We start from the raw sequence: 23,162 nt of genomic DNA, 5'->3' as shown, positions 1-23,162 counted from the left end.
TTAGGTATAAGTTAGCGCCCTCCTCAAGGTCCATGATCACCTGCAGAGGGGGCACTGACCTATCTATTCAACATGGAAAATTGTGAACAGAGGCACGTTCCCCTCTCATCTGAATGAAATCATCCAACCCGGAATCTGCACGTGCAGGGTAGTCACGAATTTAACAACCCACCAAAATAATGGACATACCATATTCGCCGTAATAACGCCCAGGGCGCTCTCAAAATTAGAAATAGGGGGCTCTTATCTGAATATTATTTTGGTGAAAGATTGTAAATTTCATGGTTTATGCTGACAGCCTGAAATGTTTATATACGACAGATATATATTTCCAGAATTTAGTTGCCCATAATTAAGGGTGCATATAACACACGAGTGCGTATTATACACGAATAAATAAGTCTTGTGTACATTGATCAATCGGAAGGGGTGCTAATTGGGATTGTTTACTAGCCAACATATTAGCAAATATCGCCGGGGACGCTTATTACGTTGAATACGGTAAGCACCCTAGTGGTGGAATGTGTCATTAAAACCTTCAATCTAAGCTCCAAATACAGGATACCAAACAACATTTTCCATCCTCAGCATGGTGTGTTTCAGTGAAGTAGAAAAACTCATCCTTATCCTCATCCTATCTGTAAGTTACCATTAAGGTCCCACTGTAGGTTGGCCCACCTCACATATGTACTGTAAATCATGAAATTAATGTGACAATTGCATGTGCCTCTTTCTTGCATTAACTGACACATTTTATATAGAAGTGAGTGAGTGAGTTTGGTTTAACACTGCATTGAACATTACTTCAGTTAGGCCACACTTTTTTAATTTTATGTTTCACAGATTTATTCCAGCTTTTCCACACAAGGTTGGTCGACATAAAATGAAAGATATCATCAATTATTTATGCATTTGTATGAAAGTCATTCTGCTGTGGCCTCTTGAATCACTGATAGTGATGAGGACATGGAATTTATATACAACATTTTGTATTGTATAACAGGGTCTATATTACTAGCGGGAAACATAACATGTTGTGTTTAATTAATACCGTGGTAGCTTTTCTGTTGGGGCAGCGGGCTAGTGAAACGAAAAATAAAAAATAGTGTGGCCTTATGTCACTGCCTTCCATCTTGTTGTGGGATGTGGAAATCTCTGCTCTGACATCCACCTTGTGCAAATGGGCAATGATGGATCTGCTCACATTTAAGCTAGTTGATGGCACAGGCATCCTAATGGGATGCATTTAGTTCATGATTTTCAGTACTTTTCAAAACCTTATGTCAACCGCCTCAGTAAACCACCTCAACAACCTCCCATACATATAAGCCTCCTGTCAACCTTCTTTATATACCCCCTGATAACCTCCTCAATAAACCCTCTGACAGTCTCCTCTATAAGCCTGACAACCTCCTTTAAAAAACCCTCAATAAACCCCCTGACAACCTCATCCATAAACACTCCGACAACCTCCTCTTAAAGCCTCCTGACAACCTCCTCTATAAGTCTTCCGACAACCTCCTGAAATAGCCTCAAACTTAATCTCCCCATCCCCCTCTTTTTCAGCCTCCTGAACAAGCCCCCAGATACCCTTCATCCAAATAAATCAGATGTGCTCATTTTTGTAATTTTGAAGCCAGTTCATTAATGACTTTCCATGCTAACTTGACATCATCTGAGTTGGTTCGGGATGCACATATAGCGAATCTCAGGAAGTAGGTCTTTCTCATCTGGGATGGAACAAGATGAATCCGTCCATCATCGTTGATGGCTTTTAGCAACTTTTCATTGATGGCGTTCTCTCCCTGCAACAAAATAAAAACCATTAGCATGAGTGAGTAACTAGGGTTTAAGTATTCAAGACATATCAGGGTGGATTCAAGTTGCCCATGATCATAGGTTTGTGGCATGCCCAAGGGACGTAACTCTGCACAGCAAATTGCAGCATATAGATGACAGAGTTGTCCTCCCCAAACGCCTACATGCCAAAACACCTACAGCTTATTACAACAAAATTCACAGTTGAATGCACACCTAATCCCCTGCCTGTTACCTTTGTCATGTTAATGGAATAACCCCAAGAATATTTATATACATTTACACATTTACACCAAAAGGACAGATGGCCATGTTCTCCTTACGTTGAGTCTGAAGAAGACCAGTTCAGGGCTACAGCACAAGGACAGGTGGCCATGTTCTCCTTACCCTGAGTCGGAAGCAGACCAGTTTGGGGCCACAGCACAAGGACATGTGGCCATGTTCTCCTTACCTAGTGTCTGAAGCTGACCAGTTTGGGGCTACAGCACAAGGACAGGTGGCCATGTTCTCCTTACCTTGAGTCTGAAGAAGACCAGTTCAGGGCTACACCACAAGGATAGGTGGCCATGTTCTCCTTACCTTGAGTCGGAAGCAGACCAGTTTGGGGCTACAGCACAAGGACAGGTGGCCATGTTCTCCTTACCTTGAGTCTGAAGAAGACCAGTTCAGGGCTACACCACAAGGATAGGTGGCCATGTTCTCCTTACCTTGAGTCGGAAGCAGACCAGTTCAGGGCTACACCACAAGGATAGGTGGCCATGTTCTCCCTACCTTGAGTCAGAAGCTGACCAGTTCGGGGCTACAGCACAAGGACAGGTGGCCATGTTCTCCTTACCTTGAGTCGGAAGCAGACCAGTGCCAACACCACATCCTGGACAACCTCGAATCTGCTGTCTGCTTTCACAAATGACTCGAACTCATGGGCCAGCTGCACATCCTAGAAACACAAACAAACATCTGGTGTCTGCAGGTATTGTTTTCTAAGGGAGTTAAATACCACTGTCAACAGTGTTTCAGTGGGTGTAGTTTTTACGCCCCTTTTAGCAATATTCCAGCTGTATCATGATGGGGGACACTAAAAATAGGCTTCACACATTGTCCGATTGTGGGGAATCAAACCCCGGTCTTCTGCATGATGAGCGAAGGCTTTAACCACTAGGCCTACCTACTACCCCTCAACAGTGTTTCAGTTATATGTGGGACTAAATGTGAGAGGAAAGGCCAATGTGGCCTTGGTCTTAGGTGCTTCCCCTTTGTGACGCCCATAGCATCGGAATAGTGCTGACTCAGCAATAATCATCTGACACTCAAACCCATGTTTCAGTATTATCTGACTATTAAGTGGATGGGTATGGTTTTATGCCACTTTTAGCAATATTCCAGCCGTATCATGGTGGCGGACACCAGAAATGAGCTTCACACATTGTACCAATGTGGGGAATCAAACCCGGGTCTTCGGTGTGGAGCCAATCATTCAATCACTAGGCTACCCCACGTCCCTATCTGAACATAAACGCTGAACAAATACCCCTCAGGGCCCTGTTTCACAAAGCGACGATAGAGCTGTGGTATGTCAATGTTAAAGTAATGGCATTATGGTACTCGTTATGAGAAACAGGGCCTAGAAAGGCATCCACCTGGGTCTGACTATTCACAATGCAGGTGGGTGTACTCTGCTTCACACACCTTCCTGATGATCTCCTGAAGGCCCTTCACGCCGTACATCCGGAGAACAAACCACACCTTGAGAGAGCGGAACCTCCGACCCAAGGGGATATGCCAGTGCTGGAATAGAGATCACAAGTTCCAAATGTGTACAGTTTGAAGGTCAATTTTTAAGTTTATATGTATTCCTTACAGCTTGAATAGTCTTGTATCTTCCTGTATTTCAATCCCAGCCAACATCCTGGATATATATGGAATCTTGCTCCAGTTAAATCCATCCTTACGACCCTAATACTTACCCAGTAGTCTGGCATCTTCCCTGAACTCAATCCATCCCAGGACCTCTTATACTTACCTGGTAGTCTGGCATCTTCCCTGAACTCAGTCAACCCCAGGTACTCTAATACTTACCTGGGAGTCTGGCATCTTTCCTGAACTCAATCAACCCCAGGACCTCAAATACTTACCCAGTAGTCTGGCATCTTCCCTAAACTCTATCCACCCCAGGACCTCTAATACTTACCCAGGAGTCTGGCATCTTCCCTTAACTCAATCCACCCCAGGGCCTCGAATACTTACCTGGTAGTCTGGCATCTTTCCTGAGCTCAATCCATCCAATGACCTCCAATACTTACCCAGTAGTCTGGCATCTTCCCTTAACTCAATCCACCCCAAGACCTCTAATGCTTACCCGGTAGTCTGGCATCTTCCCTTAACTAAATCCATCCCATGACCTCTAATGCTCACCCGGTAGTCTGGCATCTTCCCCTGATTTTCATGTTTTAGATACAGAGGGTCAACATCAAACGCTTCACTGACCAATCGCTTATCCTTCATCCTGAAACATATGGAAGTGTATAGATATTAGTATTGAGAGTAGTGATCAGAAAGTGTAGGGTGGAGTGAGGGTGTGTAGGGTGGAGTGAGGGTGTGTAGGCTGGAGTGAGGGTGTGTAGGGTGGAGTGAGGGTGTGTAGGGTGAAGAGATGGTGTGTAGGGTGGAGAGATGGTGTGTAGGGTGGAGTGAGGGTGTGTATGGTGGAGTGAGGGTGTGTAGGGTGGAGTGAGGGTGTGTAGGGTGGAGTGAGGATGTGTAGGCTGGAGTGAGGGTGTGTAGGGTGGAGTGAGGGTGTGTAGGGTGAAGTGAGGGTGTGTAGGGTGGAGTGAGGGTGTGTAGGGTGAAGTGAGGGTGTGAGGGTGTGTAGGGTGAAGTGAGGGTGTGTAGGCTGGAGTGAGGGTGTGTAGGGTGGAGTGAGGATGTGTAGGGTGGAGTGAGGGTGTGTACAGTGGAGTGAGGGTGAGTAGGGAGTGAGGGTGTGAAGGGTGGAGTGAGGGTGTGTAGGGTGGAGTGAGGGTGTGTAGGCTGGAGTGAGGGTGTGTAGGGTGGAGTGAGGGTGTGTAGGGTGGAGTGAGGGTGTGTAGGGTGGAGTGAGGGTGTGTAGGGTGGAGTGAGGGTGTGTAGGGTAGAGTGAGGGTGTGTAGGGTGGAGTGAGGGTGTGTAGGGTGGAGTGAGGGTGTGTAGGGTGGAGTGAGGGTGTGTAGGGTGGAGTGAGGGTGTGTACAGTGGAGTGAGGGTGTGTAGGGTGGAGTGAGGGTGTGTAGGGTGAAGTGAGGGTGTGTAGGGTGGAGTAATGGTGTGTAGGGTGAGGTGAGGGTGTGTAGGGTGGAGTGAGGGTGTGTACGGTGGAGTGAGGGTGTGTACAGTAGAGTGAGGGTGAGTAGGGAGTGAGGGTGTGTAGGGTGGAGTGAGGGTGTGGGGTGAAGTGAGGGTGTGTAGGTTGGAGTGAGGGTGTGTAGGGTGGAGTGAGCACATGTACACCGCCAACTCGTTGTCACCAAATATCTTCCAAATCTTTTCATGTTTTTAATCAAGGTGCTCACCCATTTTTTGATGCACTTCGCGATATAAGACCTGTTTTATCACACTTTAAGACTTGATTATCGATCAGATCGTCTTGACTGGGCGCCGCCATTTTGTTTGATACAAATGCAAGTGATATGAGAGGTGGAATCTGATTGGTCCATAGGAGAGGCTCAGAAGGTCCATGACTCGTAATAACCACTGGTGGCGCTGCAATCGAGCCCAGGAATTACAGCCTAGTTCGGCAAGGGTGAAAACTGGACTTTTAAAGTCAGTTAACTCCCTTGCTTCGGGAAGATGTAGTCTACTATATACTCACCACATTGCTGAGCAGTCAAAGTTCACTTGCAACCACTTGTGAGCATTAAAGTTGAAAGACATGGCAAACTGAAATGGGCAGAAAAGAAAATTCTGATCAAGCAATTACTTTATATTATAAAGAAAGTCAAATTTTCACACAATTCCAGGTCTATGAAAGGATAAAAGCTCCTCTTAGCTAACTTCAAGAATTTTCCATCGTTGGTAGTTTTATACTTGAAATGTGGTATATATTACTCAGAAATTAGTCGTAACATGTAGATGTAATTGAAGGAATGAGTGAGTGAGTGAGTTGGGTTAACGCCATATTGAACACTATAATTCAAGTTATATCACAGCTTAATGTGGGAGGGAAGCCCGAAGTGATGCAGGTCTCGGACGAGCACAAGTATGGTGCTGACAAACCAAGAAACATAATCAAGGTGAACCGTGATCCGAACCCACAATCATAGGTTTCTTGCATGCCCAAAGGATGCAACTCCACACAGCAAATTATGGCGCGTTAGACGACTGGGCCTCCCGTGCCCCCTGTAATAGCATGAAGTATCTCAGTATCCTTATCAAAAGTTAAGCAGTATATTTTCAAAATCTGTATGTAGCCTGTTATAATGTACATATCTGTTCAGTGATTACCTCAATCCCATTCAACAGGGGTCGGAACTCGGGACAGATAAACGCACTTCCAGCATACGCTGCGTCAATGTGTAGCCAGATTCCATCTTGTTTACCTGCAGTAATAAGTCAATGTAAGAGAGCCTATCATAACTAGGAGTAACATACAAACAATAATACCGTAATTCCTCAAATAAACACTCGGGCGTAGATTTCTGTCAGAGACACTTTACTCGGCATTTAATTGCAAAGATAATAATGGGGAGCATTCCAGGCTTGAAACTACCCGGGTTTAATTGAGGTCCAGCAATTAATGGAGACTTTATTAGAGGGACCACGTTTAATTGAGACAAGACAGTATGATCAGTCAATACTATGACTGGACAACAAACGTTTAGTCATGGGGACAATCCAAAATGGGAGATAACTCCTTAAGTACTTACACAAAGGTCCAAGTTCAGGGATGTTGTCAAAAGCACATGAGGGGGTGGTTCCCAGAGTAGCACAGAGCTGCAGTAAAGAAGGATAACAATGTTAGTTATGCCCACGACTGCATGCTACTCTCCATGCAGGTTCTACTACACCAAACCAGACAGTCGTACAACAACCACTTTTTGTAGGGAGCCTTCAGTGCAGATTGAATCATCTGGCAGCTGTGATTGGATGATTTTGTGTAATATTTTTGTGCTTTTTAAATGTACATTCATCCAGGAATAAAAACTGACCATGTTTTTTTATATTTAGTGCTGTCTTTTGTAACATGATAACTTATGCTGAATGTGACCACACATAAAGTGACATTTGGTGCGTAACTGGTGTGTTTAGCTTCATGTACTTGGAAAAGGAGCTGGCTACCTAGTCAATTTTGGGTTTTTTACTGCTGCTTTAAGACCAATCTGTGCATACATGTACATATAATTGCTGTTGAATGGTTAGTTACTTTTACTAAAAATATAACGTTACTGCAGAAGCCTATGGGAAAACATTTGGTAGTGTGTAACCTATAATTGACAGGTCTGCATGTGAGCTGGCAGAGCAAAAATTGTCATATTGACTCTGTCAGAGTAGAATCAAGCCCTAAGTGATGCTGGTGTTACACATTTATCACTTGGGTGAAACCCATGAACACAGGTATTTTCCGATAAACCTGAAAACAATATCGGTGCAAATCTGGGATTCAAACCAGGATTAAAGGTTTCTGGCAACTTAGATGACTGGGCCATCCATGTCCCCTTAATTGTTATGAGTGAGTGAGTATGATTTAACACTGCTTTTAGCATATTCCAGCAATGTCATGGTGGGGGACACAAGAAACGGCTACAAACACTGTACCCATGTGGGGATTCGAACCCGGGTCTTCGGCATGACGAGCGAACACTTAAACCACTAAGCTATCCCACCTGAATTGTTAGAAAAGTTTGCACATGTGTTGTCATAAGTGACAATTAATTTGTTCTTTCAATCAGCAAGATTTAGACTTTCATTAGGCTTTTCATCAGGTTTTCTTTTTAATATTTGAATGCAAGCTGATATTCCTCAAGGGGAAAGGTCGCAGACTCTTGGTCACAGACTTGTTCATGATAAGATTCAATTAAAAAAAGTTTTCATTCCGTAAATTTCCCAATTTCAGGCCCCAGTAGGACTATACTCACAAAGAATGGGATGAGTCCCTTGGCCTTGTCCTCCCTGATGGCCGCTTCCAGTGTGTGACCCCGTAGAGACCCCTTGTCATCGGACTCCAGCTTCCGCATCGACACAGCTCCGATCAGACCCGCTCGCTCCACCGATGAGTGTGACTAAAATAAAAGTACTTGGTGTGAGTTAATGTTGTTTTATGCCACTGTCACAAATTTTCCAGTTCTATCACAGCGGCAAGTAAAATAATCAAGGCGGCAGTGGACCGAGCAAACCAGAGGTTAATATTATGATCGACATCCCAATGCATTGGGAAATGATGGCATGCAATGAACCAAATATCAAACATAACCAGTGGATGTATCTTGGTTGCCACTCTGGACAAGCACTGGCTACTGGGCATTAGCTGTACTTCAGAATCCACAGGGTGTTGGGGAAATCATATCAAATTCCATACACCACCATCCGGCATGGAGGGTTGGCTGACAGTTTTAAGATTTAAGATGTTATTTTTCGATCTTCAAGGAAGTTACTTATATATTTTGCCTGTGTGTGTGTTCCTTGTGTCTGTGTTCTTTGTATGTGTGTGTTCCTTATGTGTTTGTGTTCCTTATATGTGTGTTCCTTATGTGTGTGTGTTCCTTATGTGTGTATTCCTTATGTTTGTGTTCCTCATGTATCTGTGTTCCTTATGCATGTGTGTTCCTTATGTGTGTGTCTTCCTTATGTGTGTCTTCCTTATGTGTGTCTTCCTTATGTGTGTGTTCCTTATGTGTGTTTGTGTGTTCCTTATGTACGTGTGTTCCTTATGTGTGTGTGTTCCTTGTGTGTGTGTTCCTTATGTATGTGTGTTCCTTATGTGTGTGTGTTCCTTATGTGTGTGTGTTCCTTATGTGTGTTCCTTATGTGTGTGTGTTCCTTATGTGTGTTCCTTATGTGATTGTGTTCCTTATGTGTGTGTGTTCCTTATGTGTGTTCCTTATGTGTATGTGTTCCTTGTGTGTGTGTGTTCCTTATGTGTGTGTTTCTGTGTTCCTTATGTGTATGTGTTCCTTGTGTGTGTGTGTTCCTTATGTGTATGTGTTCCTTATGTGTGTGTGTTCCTTATGTGTGTGTTTGTGTGTTCCTTATGTGTATGTGTTCCTTGTGTGTGTGTGTTCCTTATGTGTCAGTGTGTTCCTTATGTGTATGTGTTCCTTGTGTGTGTGTGTTCCTTATGTGTCAGTGTTCCTTATGTGTGTTTGTGTGTTCCTTCTGTGTTTGTGTCCCTTATATGTGTGTTCCTTATGCGTGTGTGTGTGTTCCGTATGTGTGTGTGTGTTTCTTCCTTCTGTGTGTGTGTTCCTTATGTGTGTGTTCCTTATGCGTGTGTGTGTGTTCCTTATGTGTGTGTGTGTTTCTACCTTATGTGTGTGTGTTCCTTGTGTGTGTGTGTGTGTGTGTTCCTTATGTATGTGTTTTCCATATACGTGTGTTCCTTGTGTGTGTGTGTTCCTTGTGTGTCTGTGTGTTCCTTATGTGTGTGTGTGTGTTCCTTATGTGTATGTTTTCCTTGTGTGTTTGTGTTCCTTATGTGTGTGTTCCTTATGTGTGTGTGTTCCTTGTGTGTGTGTGTTCCTTATGTATGTGTTTTACATATGTGTGTGTTCCTTGTGTGTGTGTGTGTTCCTTGTGTGTCTGTGTGTTCCTTATGTGTGTGTGTGTTCCTTATGTGTGTGTGTGCCCCTTATGTGTGTGTTCCTTATGTGTGTGTGTTCCTTATGTGTATGTTTTCCTTGTGTGTTTGTGTTCCTTATGTGTGTGTTCCTTATGTGTGTGTGTTCCTTGTGTTTGTTTCTTCCTTATGTGTGTGTGTTCCTTATGTGTGTGTGTGTGTTCCTTGTGTGTGTGTGTGTGTGTGTGTGTGTGTGTGTGTGTGTGTGTGTGTGTGTGTGTGTGTGTGTGTTCCTTATGTGTGTTCCTTGTGTGTTTGTGTTCCTTATGTGTGTGTTCCTTATGTGTGTGTGTGTTTCTTCCTTATGTGTGTGTGTTCCTTATGTATGTGTTCCTTATGTGTGTGTGTTTATTATGTGTGTGTGTGTGTGTTCCTTATGTGTGTGTTCCTTGTGTGTTTGTGTTCCTTATGTATGTGTGTACCTTATGTGTGGGTGTTCCTTATATATGTGTGTTCCTTATGTGTGTATTCCTTATGTATGTTTCTTCCTTATGTGTGCGAGTATTCCTTATGTGTGTGTTCCTTATGTAAGTATGTGTTCCTTATGTGTGTGTGTGTTCCTTATGTCTGTTTGTCTGTGTCTGTTTCTTTATGTGAGTTTGGGATTCATCTCCGCTGGTCAGCACTTGGTCCACCTCACCTGGTCGGATGTGTAGGCGATGAGTTTGGACAGGATGCTCCCTGTTTCCAGCTGTGGGTTCTCCTTCTTCATGTTGTTGATAAACATGGTCCGTGCTGACAACAGGGCGACCAGTGTCGACTCGCTGGCTGTACCCTGTATTGAGCATATATATATATATATATAATTTAAAAATTATAAATTTAAAGTGAAAAAAATGATGGCAAATGAGATGTCTTATTACTTGTAAGTATTTGTCAGGATATTAGATAAAATCTTTCTTTAAATTTGCAGAATCTAATCCTCTACTCCTCATCTCACCTGCATGACTCCACCCCCAATTTTGTGTGCTTCTCTTGTTTGCTTCTACACCCCCATCCTCCCACACAGGCATCCCTCAACTTACCTGTATAACTCCACCTCCCTGTCCCCCAGAGCTGAAGAGGAACTCGTCAGGAAGGTGCAGCATCTTGGCCAGCCAGTCCATCATGACCACCTCAAGCTCCGTACAGGCGGGGCTGGATGCCTGGAGGGGAAGGGACAGCGTTAGTAGAACAGACAGCATGATGGGGCACAATAACACAAGGGGCTATCATTAGCAGGGGTAGTGTCAGTAACATCACACCCTCACAAGCACCTGCTGGCTAACAGGGAGGGAGCACAATAACACAAGGGCATCCATCAACAGGGATAGTGTCAATAACATCACACCCTCACAAGTACCTTGTAATACAGCAAAAGTAGAGATATTCTCCCCTTACTCTATTTCCATAACTAGTGAATGGAAGCGCTCATAATTAATTACCGTATCCGAGCGCCCCGCTCTAATAAGCGCCCACGGCGAGATTTGCTGATATATTGGCTAGTGAACAATCCCAATTAGCACCCCTTCCGACCCCTATTCGCATATAATACGCACCGCTTCCTTCCCCTATTCGCGTATAATACGCACTCGTGTGTTATATGCACCTTTTGTTATTGGCAATAATATTCTGGAAAAATATATCTGTCGTACATAAACATTTCAGGCAGCATAAACCACGAAATTTATCTTTCAACTAATATTCTAATAAGAGCCCCCTATTTCTAATTTTGAGAGCGCTCTGGCCGCTTATTACATCGAATACGGTATTTCATATTTCATGGCAACTATTATGAAAAGTTTAATTCAGTATGTCCATGTTGGGGATAAACCTGACTGGTTGTTTTGATATGTTTAGAGTGCATATTTTCTATATTTGAAAATTTGAGTATATCAACAAAGAAAAGATATATAGTTGTTTGGCTTAAGATATTGACAGAACTATGTTATATCCTAATTCAGCATTTTCATGATCCAGGTTAGAATAGGTCTTCAGCAACCCATACTTGTAGTAAAAGGCAACTGTGTGAGATGTGTGTGTTGTAGGAGGCAGCTAACATGGTCGGGTGGTCAGATCCGCTGACTTGGTTGATGCATGACATTGTGTCCCAATTGTATGGATTGATGCTCATGATATCAATCACTGGATTGTCTGGTCCAGAGTGCGGCATCAAACAACAAACAAAGAAACAAACATCATTTTCACCTCTTAGTGTAGTTGTCTCAGTAAAGAAAGATTTTTGTGAATATTTTATGTGCACTTCAGGTAATATTTTAATATACAAAAGCATCACATGATACATGTAGTTGAATGGAAGAAGGGAAATACACATTTATTCCTGTTTAATAACCCTGAGAGGGGAATAAGTTAGTTATAGCCACACTTTCCTTGGAATAATTGGCCAATAAATCACGATTTTTTATATGTGTACGTCTTCGGCATTATAATGCCTATTGTATTAATATATGACAGTTTGTAACGTCGTTTCAGAGCTACTCCTTGCTCCTTCATCAGGTTCATAACTGAGTAAGTACCGGTACATGATGGTATGTCATCTCTCATTAGGACCTGGGTCAGAATAGATGTCCAACACTCTTTCGCTTGTATCCCAAGAGGACTTGGGTCAGGATAAATCAAATGCTTGTTGTAAGATTTTATCAGGTGGCCCAACTCTGTGACTTGGTTGACGGTGTATAATGATACTAAGACTGGTTTGGTCATCATAATATCAACCACTGTTTACAGACAGGGGTGATATATAGATGATATCATATGAGAGTTCATGTCATACTATGTTTATGACATGAGCGTCTAAATTCCAGTATTTCCCCCAAAAGATGTCTACATACTTAGATGAATTTTAGCGTTTACCTCTGAGGAAAGTGGAACCACAATTTGTCGAATGAAGTCAACAATCTTCAGCTATGACATCATTTCTAGTGTGACATAAGATTTGACGTCAACAATGCAATCTGGATGACGTCAACAATACACTGTTGTCTCGTGACGTGATATGACCCTAGGGCACATATGATTTTTATGAACCCCAATATGTTTGCCCTTGTAGATAATGAAGTTGGAATACTGTTTTCTGTAGCATTGAAACAAAGAAATAATATATGAAAACTCACCCATGTGAATCCAATGCATCCAATAGCATCAGACAGCACGTCCCCCAGGATACCGGGGTAGGAGTTGGCTGTGGGGTAGTAGGCGTGGAACTGGGGGCTGTGCCAGTGGGTCACCTGGAAACAGGATACTCAGCAGCTGATACATGGTACAAATCAGTTTGCAAATCAGGAGTGTAGTGTAGACATTTACCACTGTAGTAAAACCCCCAAAAAGTGACTAAATTGGGCTAAATCGAGAATTTGAACTTCACCTGCAAACCTCAATCCTCTGCCCCCCCCCCCCGATGTATCTCAACTGTTTGCCTCCATCTGCTCCCCCACATACCCGCCCCCCTTCCCACAGATGTATCTCACCTGTATGCCTCTATCCCCTGACCCACCTTATATAATCCTTCCCCACAGATGTATCTCACCTGTATGCCTCCATCCCCTGCCCCCCTTCCTTCCCCACAGATGTATCTCACCTGTATGCTCCATCCCCTGCCCCCCCTTCCCGTCCCACAGATGTATCTCACCTGTATGCCTCCATCCCCTGCCCCACCTTCCCTCCCCATAGATGTATCTCCCCTGTATGCTCCATCCCCTGCCCCACCTTCCCTCCCCACAGATGTATCTCCCCTGTATGCTCCATCCCCTGCCCCACCTTCCCTCCCCACAGATGTATCTCACCTGTATGCCTCCAACCCCTGCCCCACCTTCCTTCCCCACAGATGTATCTCACCTGTATGCTCCATCCCCTGCCCCCCCTTCCCGTCCCACAGATGTATCTCACCTGTATGCCTCCATCCCCTGCCCCACCTTCCCTCCCCACAGATGTATCTCACCTGTATGCTCCATCCCCTGCCCCACCTTCCCTCCCCACAGATGTATCTCCCCTGTATGCCTCCATCCCCTGCCCCACCTCCCCTCCCCATAGATGTATCTCCCCTGTATGCCTCCATCCCCTGCCCCACCTTCCTTCCCCACAGATGTATCTCACCTGTATGCTCCATCCCCTGCCCCCCCTTCCCGTCCCACAGATGTATCTCACCTGTATGCCTCCATCCCCTGCCCCACCTTCCCTCCCCATAGATGTATCTCCCCTGTATGCTCCATCCCCTGCCCCACCTTCCCTCCCCACAGATGTATCTCACCTGTATGCTCCATCCCCTGCCCCACCTTCCCTCCCCATAGATGTATCTCACCTGTATGCTCCATCCCCTGCCCCCCCTTCCCGTCCCACAGATGTATCTCACCTGTATGCCTCCATCCCCTGCCCCACCTTCCCTCCCCACAGATGTATCTCACCTGTATGCTCCATCCCCTGCCCCACCTTCCCTCCCCACAGATGTATCTCACCTGTATGCCTCCAACCCCTGCCCCACCTTCCTTCCCCACAGATGTATCTCACCTGTATGCCTCCAACCCCTGCCCCACCTTCCTTCCCCACAGATGTATCTCACCTGTATGCCTCCATCCCCTGCTTCACCTTCCCTTCCCACAGATATATCTCACCTGTATGCCTCCATCCCCTGCTTCACCTTCCCTTCCCACAGATGTATCTCACCTGTATGCCTCCACCCCATGTCTCACCTTCCTGGCCCCCTTCCAACAGATGTATCTCACTTGTATGCCTCCAACCCCTGTCTCAACATTCCTCCCCACAGATGTATCTCACCTGTATGCTCCATCCCCTGCCCCCCCTTCCCGTCCCACAGATGTATCTCACCTGTATGCTCCATCCCCTGCCCCACCTTCCCTCCCCATAGATGTATCTCACCTGTATGCCTCCATCCCCTGCCCCCCCTTCCCGTCCCACAGATGTATCTCACCTGTATGCTCCATCCCCTGCCCCACCTTCCCTCCCCACAGATGTATCTCACCTGTATGCCTCCAACCCCTGCCCCACCTTCCTTCCCCACAGATGTATCTCACCTGTATGCCTCCATCCCCTGCTTCACCTTCCCTTCCCACAGATATATCTCACCTGTATGCCTCCATCCCCTGCTTCACCTTCCCTTCCCACAGATGTATCTCACCTGTATGCCTCCACCCCATGTCTCACCTTCCTGGCCCCCTTCCAACAGATGTATCTCACTTGTATGCCTCCAACCCCTGTCTCACCTTTCCTCCCCACAGATGTATCTCACCTGTATGCCTCCACCCCCTGCCTCACCTTCCCTCCCCACAGATGTATCTCACCTGTATGCCCCCATTTGCTTCCTCACCTTCCCGGCCCCCTTCCCACAGATTTATTTCACCTGTAGATATATTATTAGCTGTTTGCCTCTACACCATGCGCCCCACCACAAATTTATTGATGGAAATCACTGCATCACCGCTGTCAAATCCATCTCCCTGTTAGCAATAAATTGATTCAGCCGAGAATAATGATTCAATGAGTCAATGACACAGGATCCTTGATTCAAAGTCCCTCATCAAGCAACATCATTAAAACATATTTGACTAACATCATTGAACACAGATTTTCAACCAGAGAAAGCAAACATTAATTCAGTATGTGTAATGGATCAGTTAAGATATGGATCTTATTGTTTAGACATAGATAGAAATCAGTAATCCAACCAGCTTGTCTTGATTTCTCAACATTTTATTGTGCCATCAAGCAATAATTGTGTATTGATTTTCAATGTTTCTTTCTTTGTTGAGTTTCTTGTCAGGAACCAGATCAAAGACAATGGTTTAGTGGATAGATTGATTAGCCATGGCGCCAGGATGGCGGGAAGTATGGATCTGTGTGGAGAACAGAGACGTCCTATCATGTGGAAAAATTCTTCAAATGGAATTTTACACTAAGTGCTGTGGATTTTGGTGCTCGGTCAGAGAGTCAAACAAAAAACTTGTATTTCATTTCTTGTTTATTTGTTTGTTGTTTAACACTGACCTAAGCATTATTACAGCTATATTACGACAGTCTGTAAATAATCGAGTCTGGAGCAGACAATCTAATGATTGACTTCATGTTTCAAGTAAAATGGGCCCAGCAAAAATGTGTCTGTGCATAGGTTTTTGTCTTTTTAATTCCATATTTATTTTGATAATGTGTAATAGAGGTGAGATGTAAAGAATGGGTGATATTTGCAAATTTGTAAGTCAAAACAGCTGCAGCAACAAATACATGCATGTGATTCTTGACACAAGTAATGGGTAAGGTGAATAGGTAATCAAACCTTGGCCTCCTGCATGACAAGTCGATGCTTTAACCACTAGGTCGCCTCCCTCTTAATTCAAAGATAAATAAACACACCATCTTATCACGGATATACTTTGCTAATGGTTTACCTGAGTGGCCATTCCTGTCAAGTTAACTCATGTTAACAAATATCATGGGGTTGTAATACCTTTCCAAGAATGATAACCCTATGACTACTTCTATCCAGCCATGATGACCCAATGTCTACTCCTATCCTACTATGATAACCCAATGTCTACTCCTATCCTACCATAACCCAATGTCTACTCCTATCCTACTATGATAACCCAATGTTTACTCCTATCCTACCATAACCCAATGTCTACCCCTATCCTACTATGATAACCCAATGTCTACTCCTATCCTACCATAACCCAATGTCTACTCCTATCCTACGATGACCCAATGTCTACCCTATCCTACCATGAAAACCCAATGCCTACTCCTATCCTACCAAAACCCAATGCCTTCTCCTATCCTACCATGATAACCCACTGTATACTCCTATCCTACCATTGTAACACAATGTCTACTCCTACCCTACCATCATAACCCAATGTCTACTCCTATCCTGCCATGATAACTCAATGTCTACTCTTATCCTGCCATGATAACCCACTGTATACTCCTATCCTACCATCATAATCCAATGTCTACTCCTATCCTGCCATGATAACCCAATGTCTACTCCTATCCTGCCATTATAACCCAATGTCTACTCCTATCCTGCCATGATAACTCAATGTCTACTCCTATCCTGCCATTATAACCCAATGTCTACTCCTATCCTGCCATGATAACTCAATGTCTACTCCTATCCTACCATCATAATCCAATGTCTACTCCTATCCTGCCATTATAACCAAATGTCTACTCCTATCCTGCCATGATAACTCAATGTCTACTCCTATCCTACCATCATAATCCAATGTCTACTCCTATCCTGCCATGATAACCCAATGTCTACTCCTATCCTGCCATTATAACCCAATGTCTACTCCTATCCTGCCATTATAACCCAATGTCTACTCCTATCCTGCCATGATAACTCAATGTCTACTCCTATCCTGCCATGATAACCCAATGTCTAATCCTATCCTGCCATGATAACTCAATGTCTACTCCTATCCTACCATGATAACTCAATGTCTACTCCTATCCTGCCATTATAACCCAATGTCTTCTCCTATCCTGCCATGATAACTCAATGTCTACCCCTATCCTGCCATGATAACCCAATGTCTACTCCTATCCTGCCATGATAACCCAATGTATACATCTATCCTGCCATTGTAACAAAATGTCTCATATCCTGATATGAAAACCCAGTGTGTAAAACCCCTATGACATGATAACCCATTATAATACCTGGAAAGATAATCAAATATATATCTATCATGTCATGATTGTACATCTATCATGTCATGATAGCACTATATGACCCTTCTTTCCTGCCATGACAACTCAATGTATACATCTATCCTCCCATGATAACCCATTGTCCAACTTCCCGACATGATTACCCAATGCACACATCCTTCCTGACATGATCACCCAATGTCCACCACACCAAAAGTTCCATTATAACCCATTGTGCATCTTCCCGACATGATTACCCAATGCACACATCCATCCTGCCATGATCACCCAATGCCCACACCAATTCTGCCATGATCACCCAATGCACACATCCTTCCTGCCATGATAACCCATTGTGCACCTCCCCAACATGATAACCCAGCACATGCATCCTTCCTGGCATGATCACCCAGTGTCCACCACACTAATCCTTCCATGATAACCCATTGTGCATCTTCCCAACATGATTACCCAATACACACATCCTTCCCAACATGATTACCCAATACACACACCCATCCTACCATGATCACCCAATACACACACCCATCCTACCATGATCACCCAATACACACACCCATCCTACCACGATCACCCAATACACACATCCATCCTGCCATGATCACCCAATGCCCACACCAATTCTGCCATGATCACCCAATGCACACATCCTTCCTGCCATGATAACCCATTGTGCACCTTCTCAACATGATAACCCACCACACGCATCCTTCCTGACATGATCACCCATTGTCCACCACACCAATCCTTCCATCATAACGCATTGTCTATCTTCCCGACATGATAACCCAATGTCCACCACACCAATCCTCCCTTGATAACCCATTATGCACCTTACCGACATGACACCCCAACGTACAAACATAGCCTCGCATGATAACCCAAAACATATATCGCCAAAACCACACGCCCGGTGAATATAATACCGGTGAATATAATACCGTTACCCCAGATGAGACAGTCATGCATACATTCTGGTGCCTCTGCAGTCTGCCTCTCCATGTAGTCATAACATGAGAACCCACAACGCCAAGATGGACCACACGTGGTTACTTACCCCCGGCATAATAACGCGTTCGATGTCCTTGAACAGATCGTCCCATTTCTCTGGACCTTCCGGAGCCTCTTCTGGAACAAGTTCCCTCAGATAACCGGGGTTCACTTCCGGGAATGGGCGTCGCTTCCGGATTGTCTCCAAGTAGTCGGCAACATAGTCAATCATCTCACGACCTCGTTTTCGGAATTCTTCAGCGTCCATTTTCTGTCGGGGGTAAACTCTGTCGGAGGTATACGCTGTAGAGTGATCAATACAAAGATGAAGAAACATGTTATATCACGATATTCGCCAGTAAATCATGCAAACACAGCCCCGTTAAGTGCATCTTTTTCTGTATTCAAAATGAAAGTGTTATTTATTGTGAAATGGATAAATTAACGCGACAAAGCCAGCTGTTTCCTTGTACTTTACGTACGTTTTTCTTAAACAATTCGGATAATTGGATCACATTCCAAATCGTATTACATATGACACGCCTGACGTGTGTACTATAAATTGGTTGGTTGGTTGGTTGGTTTGTTGTTTAACGCCGCACTAAGCAATATTCCAGCTATATGACGGCGGTCTGTAAATAATCGAGTATGGACCAGACAATCCAGTGATTGATATCATGAACATTGATCCACGTAATTGGAATCGACGACATGCATCAACCAAGTCAGCGAGCCTGACCACCTGATCCCGTTAGTCGCCTTTTACGACAAGCATAGTCACCTTTTACGACAAGCATGGGTTGCTGAAGACCTATTCTACCCCGGAATCTTCACGGGTCTAAAAATAAGTAATGTTTCTGTTGCGCTATTGCGTTAGGATTCTTAGATACTGGGTTCTGCCGGATTTTGACCCATGGGCTGTCAGCAGCACACACCAGTGATCGCAGCTTCACAAAAATGGCAATTATTTACCCCGAAAGCCCAGGTTAGAATAGACTCCAAGCAACATATGCTGTCGCAAGAGGTGACAATCTCCGTTTGCTTGTTGTTTAAAGCCGCACTCAGCAATATTCCAGCTGTGTGACAACGTATCCCAATTGCATGGATCGATGCTCAAGATGTCAATCACTGGATTTCGTGGTCCAGACTCGAATATTTACAGACCGCCGTCATGCATATTGCTGAGTGCGGCGTAAACCAACAAACAAACCAAACAAAATCTTTTCGGTGGGCCAAACATGAGTGATCCAACTCGGTTATTGGACTCAGTGCATACCGTCGTGCTCCGCTGACGTGACGTGGACCGTTGCTAATGATTTCAGTCACCGGCTTGCTTAAATTATTGATCATATACCTACGATTCATGCTCAAAAGAAGCACATGCTCATGAAATAACCGGAATCGTACATTGGACCCTGCTTTCAGCAGAGATTACTTATAGTTAAAATAATAGGGTTGTTGTTTGAATTGACAGTGGCGTCAAACAACACTCATTCGCAACAAAGATGTAAAAAAAGGACTATACAGATCATTTGTATTTTATTTATTACAGTTCGTATGTATCCTGATGATAACCACTTGTGTTGCAATACCCTACACATACATACTGGCCACCTTCATATAACCGGAACATTTCCGTCAATTGCATTAAACTACATTCACTCACTCCTATGTAAGTTTGAGAACCGCCTCCGTGGTCTCGTGGTAGTGCGTTCCCCCCGGAGATCGGGGAGTCCGGGGTTCGATCCCCGGCCGCGTCATACCAAAAGACGTTAACAGATGGTACTTATTGTTACCCTGCCTGGCGCTCGGCATTAAGGGGCTTCACACACACACACACACACACACACACACACACACACACACACACACACAATAATGTGCAATAATCTAGCTAAAGCTAGCTTTTCGTATTTTGTGCACAACCCAACACTCAATTCTTCTATATGGCGTGCTGGTATCAACGAGCAATGTCTCGGATAATAGACTGGCAATGTTTGTTTGTTTGTTGTTTGTAGCCGCACAAATTCCAGCTATATCCCCAAATCCATAAATATTCATCTTCAAGCTTGTTATTCATGATTTCATCCTCAAAATATTAGCATTCAAAATATTATTCACATCATCATGGTTACAATGATGTCTTTAGTATGCCTATTTATATAATCTTCTGAATCCTTAATGTGGTCAGTATCAACAGGAATATCAGGTAAATTCAGAACCCGTTCGAAATATTCAATCCACTTTACATTGGATAAACCGAGAGGTATCTACTCTTGCTGATGATTGGATTATTATTATTCACCCTGCCAAAATGTTTTACTATCGGTATTGTTATTTACCAGACTGCTAATGCTGTCTTCTTCGTATATGCAGTTCTCTTACGTACATGTCCTTGAGATAGGGATACTCATGCAGATTATTCATATTTCCTATATGAACTTATCGAGCATATTAACTTGATCTCTTCTCAAATTGAAACATTCTTCATCATACCATCTTTCAATAGTATACCTTATATTCTTGTTTACTTTTTAATAATTTAATGTTCCTTGTGTTCATTGAAATTCCTGCATTCTGATTAGCTGAACTGGTCACGTGCTATTGCATTCGTTTCCCTATGAATGTAAAAAATTAAGCCACGCCCACCGAGGCGGACTACTTTTATTACTACGGATTGTCGGGGAATCCCAATATTACAGTCGAGGAAATTCTCTTTCTGCTCACATGTATCGTTATACACAGGACATTTAGCGAAATTCATGCATATTCATTGTCCAAACAACCCTTTGAGGCCGAAGACCGAGAAGGAATAAGACAGCAAACCTGCAAGCTCGCTCGCCGGTTTTTTTACCGTTCGCCTCGGTTCCACAACTTTCATGTCTTCGGATTTCTTTTCTAACTAGCATGTTTCCAACTGTGTCTTCTTGTTCTCAGGGAACTAATGTTTGAATCTGGCGGTAACTGATCATGTCATTTGAAACAGCCACCTTCTCCCGGACATATTTGGTCCTATGAACATTGTTTTGATTTTACTCTCCGTTGATTTGCAACTGACTTTGTAGGCGTGTCAAATTATGTGCATATATTAAACAATCACCTGATTCATGTCGCGCCACAGCATGTATTCCTACACCTGGAATGTTTATCAATCTCGTCATTTTTGTCTGCTTTAATATATAGAACTGTTTTTGGTTTAACTAATGTAGATAAAACACGTTTTCGTTGTTTAATTTAATTATAAGCACTGACTGTGTATTTCTTTCGGTTCATTGAGGTATGAATCGATGGAAATTAATGGACTTATATATATTCTTACCGACCATTAAAACAATTTTCCATAACCCGAAACACAACGCTTTTAGGTAAGAACACATTCAACACGTGCGGCAATATTTTGGTTGGCAGTGGTATTCAATACAAGTGTCATAAGTTTCAGTTTCAATACATTTGCGGCAGAGAACGACCTATGTTATCCATGTATACCTGTGAATGCGTCTGCCAAGAGAGCGGAAGATCGGTGGTTTAACACAAGTTAAAAGATGGTACCTGTTGTTATCCTGCCTTGGCGCTCGGCTCGGCGTATATACTGTGCTTGAGCGGGGAATTGATGTCAAAACTGCGGCATGATATCTCAGTGGGCTGGCACTATGAAAAACGACATTAGTCCTGACTAGTACAAGCAGGCACACCTCACCTCTTCCCACGTTAAACTGGCACGTGATAATAATGAAGAATTACCGTTTACATCGTCTTTAATCCAATTGAGTCACTAAACCCCCACAGTACATCATACGAGGTCACGAATGTTCGCGTTCACACACACACGCACTCACAACGCACTCTCTCACACACACACACACACACACACACACACACACACACACACACACACACACACACACACACACCCGATCCATTCTACGACGAGCATTGGTTCCTGGAGATCAGTTCTTATCCTAAATTCTGCCGGGGCAACAATCATGAATTGTTGTGATTACAATTAAAATACAGTATCACGTTGTCGACTTATGAATACGATTTTTAGTTCTTAACCTCTGTTACACCTCTGCCTGTGTTGTAGAAAGTGTTATTCACATCGCATTCCTTCTAAAACAAACCGACCACACATTGGTCGCGTTAAACCAAACTATGAAATCCAAAACTCCCATTGACGAATAACACAGACTCACTTTGGCATTATCCCAATGTTGCTGTTGCTAAGGACTATAACCATTATTGCAAAAATATTCACAAACGACACAATACCACTCACCTCAAAACACGGTAATCCAAAAACGCTACTCCACGCAATACAAGCGAAACACGCTCCGTCCACGACAACCCTCGATCTCTGATAGTGACGACCAATCTGCAACTCCTACACAAAATCGACTCCCATTCACTGAAAGATGGAGATATCCAAATCTGTCTCCTCGCGTCCCCAGGCCCGAACAATGAATCTCGCTATTGATCCTAATGAATATTTCATGCTCGCGCCCTCCTTAAGTACAATCGCATTTCGTTAGTTCCCCCTCAAATTCCATGTTTTATATTGACCAACGTTCTCGGGTGGTAATAAGCCACAAATACATTAATTGATGTACAACTGTAAACTCGATAATGAAAATGGTGCCCCGGGGTTGCATCAATGAATGTTATTATCACATCTGATATGCTGTTGCTGCTGTCGTGGTTGGGAAGCTGGTGGTAACATCGACACTTCGTAGGGGTAATGTTCTGTTAACTAGTCGAACAAATAGCACCCTAGTTTAATTAATCTCAGCGTAATTGTTCTTGGCCACTGCGCTAATTATCGGATTTAGCATCTCTGTGGTGACACTGTGACATTTTATTGATCTAG

The 23,162-nt window shown here is 43.8% G+C and overlaps 1 protein-coding gene across 2 annotated transcripts; it reads right to left on the bottom strand.

Annotated features, from left to right (window-relative positions):
• Positions 1-1,236: 1,236 nt before the first annotated feature.
• Positions 1,237-22,910, bottom strand: LOC124142820 (aromatic-L-amino-acid decarboxylase-like). 2 transcript variants are annotated; one of them, XM_046511493.2, is made up of 13 exons: positions 22,575-22,910; positions 18,366-18,585; positions 12,736-12,849; positions 10,648-10,767; positions 10,263-10,397; positions 7,926-8,069; positions 6,717-6,783; positions 6,295-6,389; positions 5,663-5,730; positions 4,231-4,321; positions 3,505-3,603; positions 2,654-2,755; positions 1,237-1,805 (listed from the first exon to the last, which is right to left on the bottom strand). In XM_046511493.2, the coding sequence occupies exons 2-13, from the start codon at positions 18,564-18,566 to the stop codon at positions 1,617-1,619; spliced, it is 1,425 nt and encodes a 474-aa protein (XP_046367449.2). In that variant the 5' UTR covers positions 18,567-18,585; positions 22,575-22,910; the 3' UTR covers positions 1,237-1,616. The 2 variants fall into 2 exon arrangements, with proteins under 2 accessions (XP_046367449.2, XP_046367448.2); XM_046511492.2 differs by having other exon boundaries at positions 18,366-18,601; positions 22,575-22,909.
• Between the last annotated feature and the right edge of the window lie 252 nt (positions 22,911-23,162).

This window comes from Haliotis rufescens, unplaced genomic scaffold (genome assembly GCF_023055435.1).
Source record: "Haliotis rufescens isolate VD_foot unplaced genomic scaffold, xgHalRufe1.0.p SCAF_59, whole genome shotgun sequence".
NCBI classification, from domain to species: domain Eukaryota; kingdom Metazoa; phylum Mollusca; class Gastropoda; order Lepetellida; family Haliotidae; genus Haliotis; species Haliotis rufescens.
The sequence above is the reverse complement of the archived record's forward strand: the minus strand, read 5'-3'. Positions and strand labels throughout refer to the sequence as shown.

What these genes read in the sequence shown, in the direction of transcription:
- LOC124142820 (XM_046511493.2), bottom strand. Translation starts at nt 18,566, where the DNA reads ATGGACGCTGAAGAATTCCGAAAACGAGGTCGTGAGATGATTGACTAT. An exon ending in TCGCCTACACATCCGACCAG is followed by an intron (nt 8,070 to 10,262) that starts GTGAGGTGGACC and finishes CTTTTATTTTAG; the next exon opens with TCACACTCATCGGTGGAGCG. An exon ending in TTCAGGAGATCATCAGGAAG is followed by an intron (nt 2,756 to 3,504) that starts GTGTGTGAAGCA and finishes TTGTGTTTCTAG; the next exon opens with GATGTGCAGCTGGCCCATGA.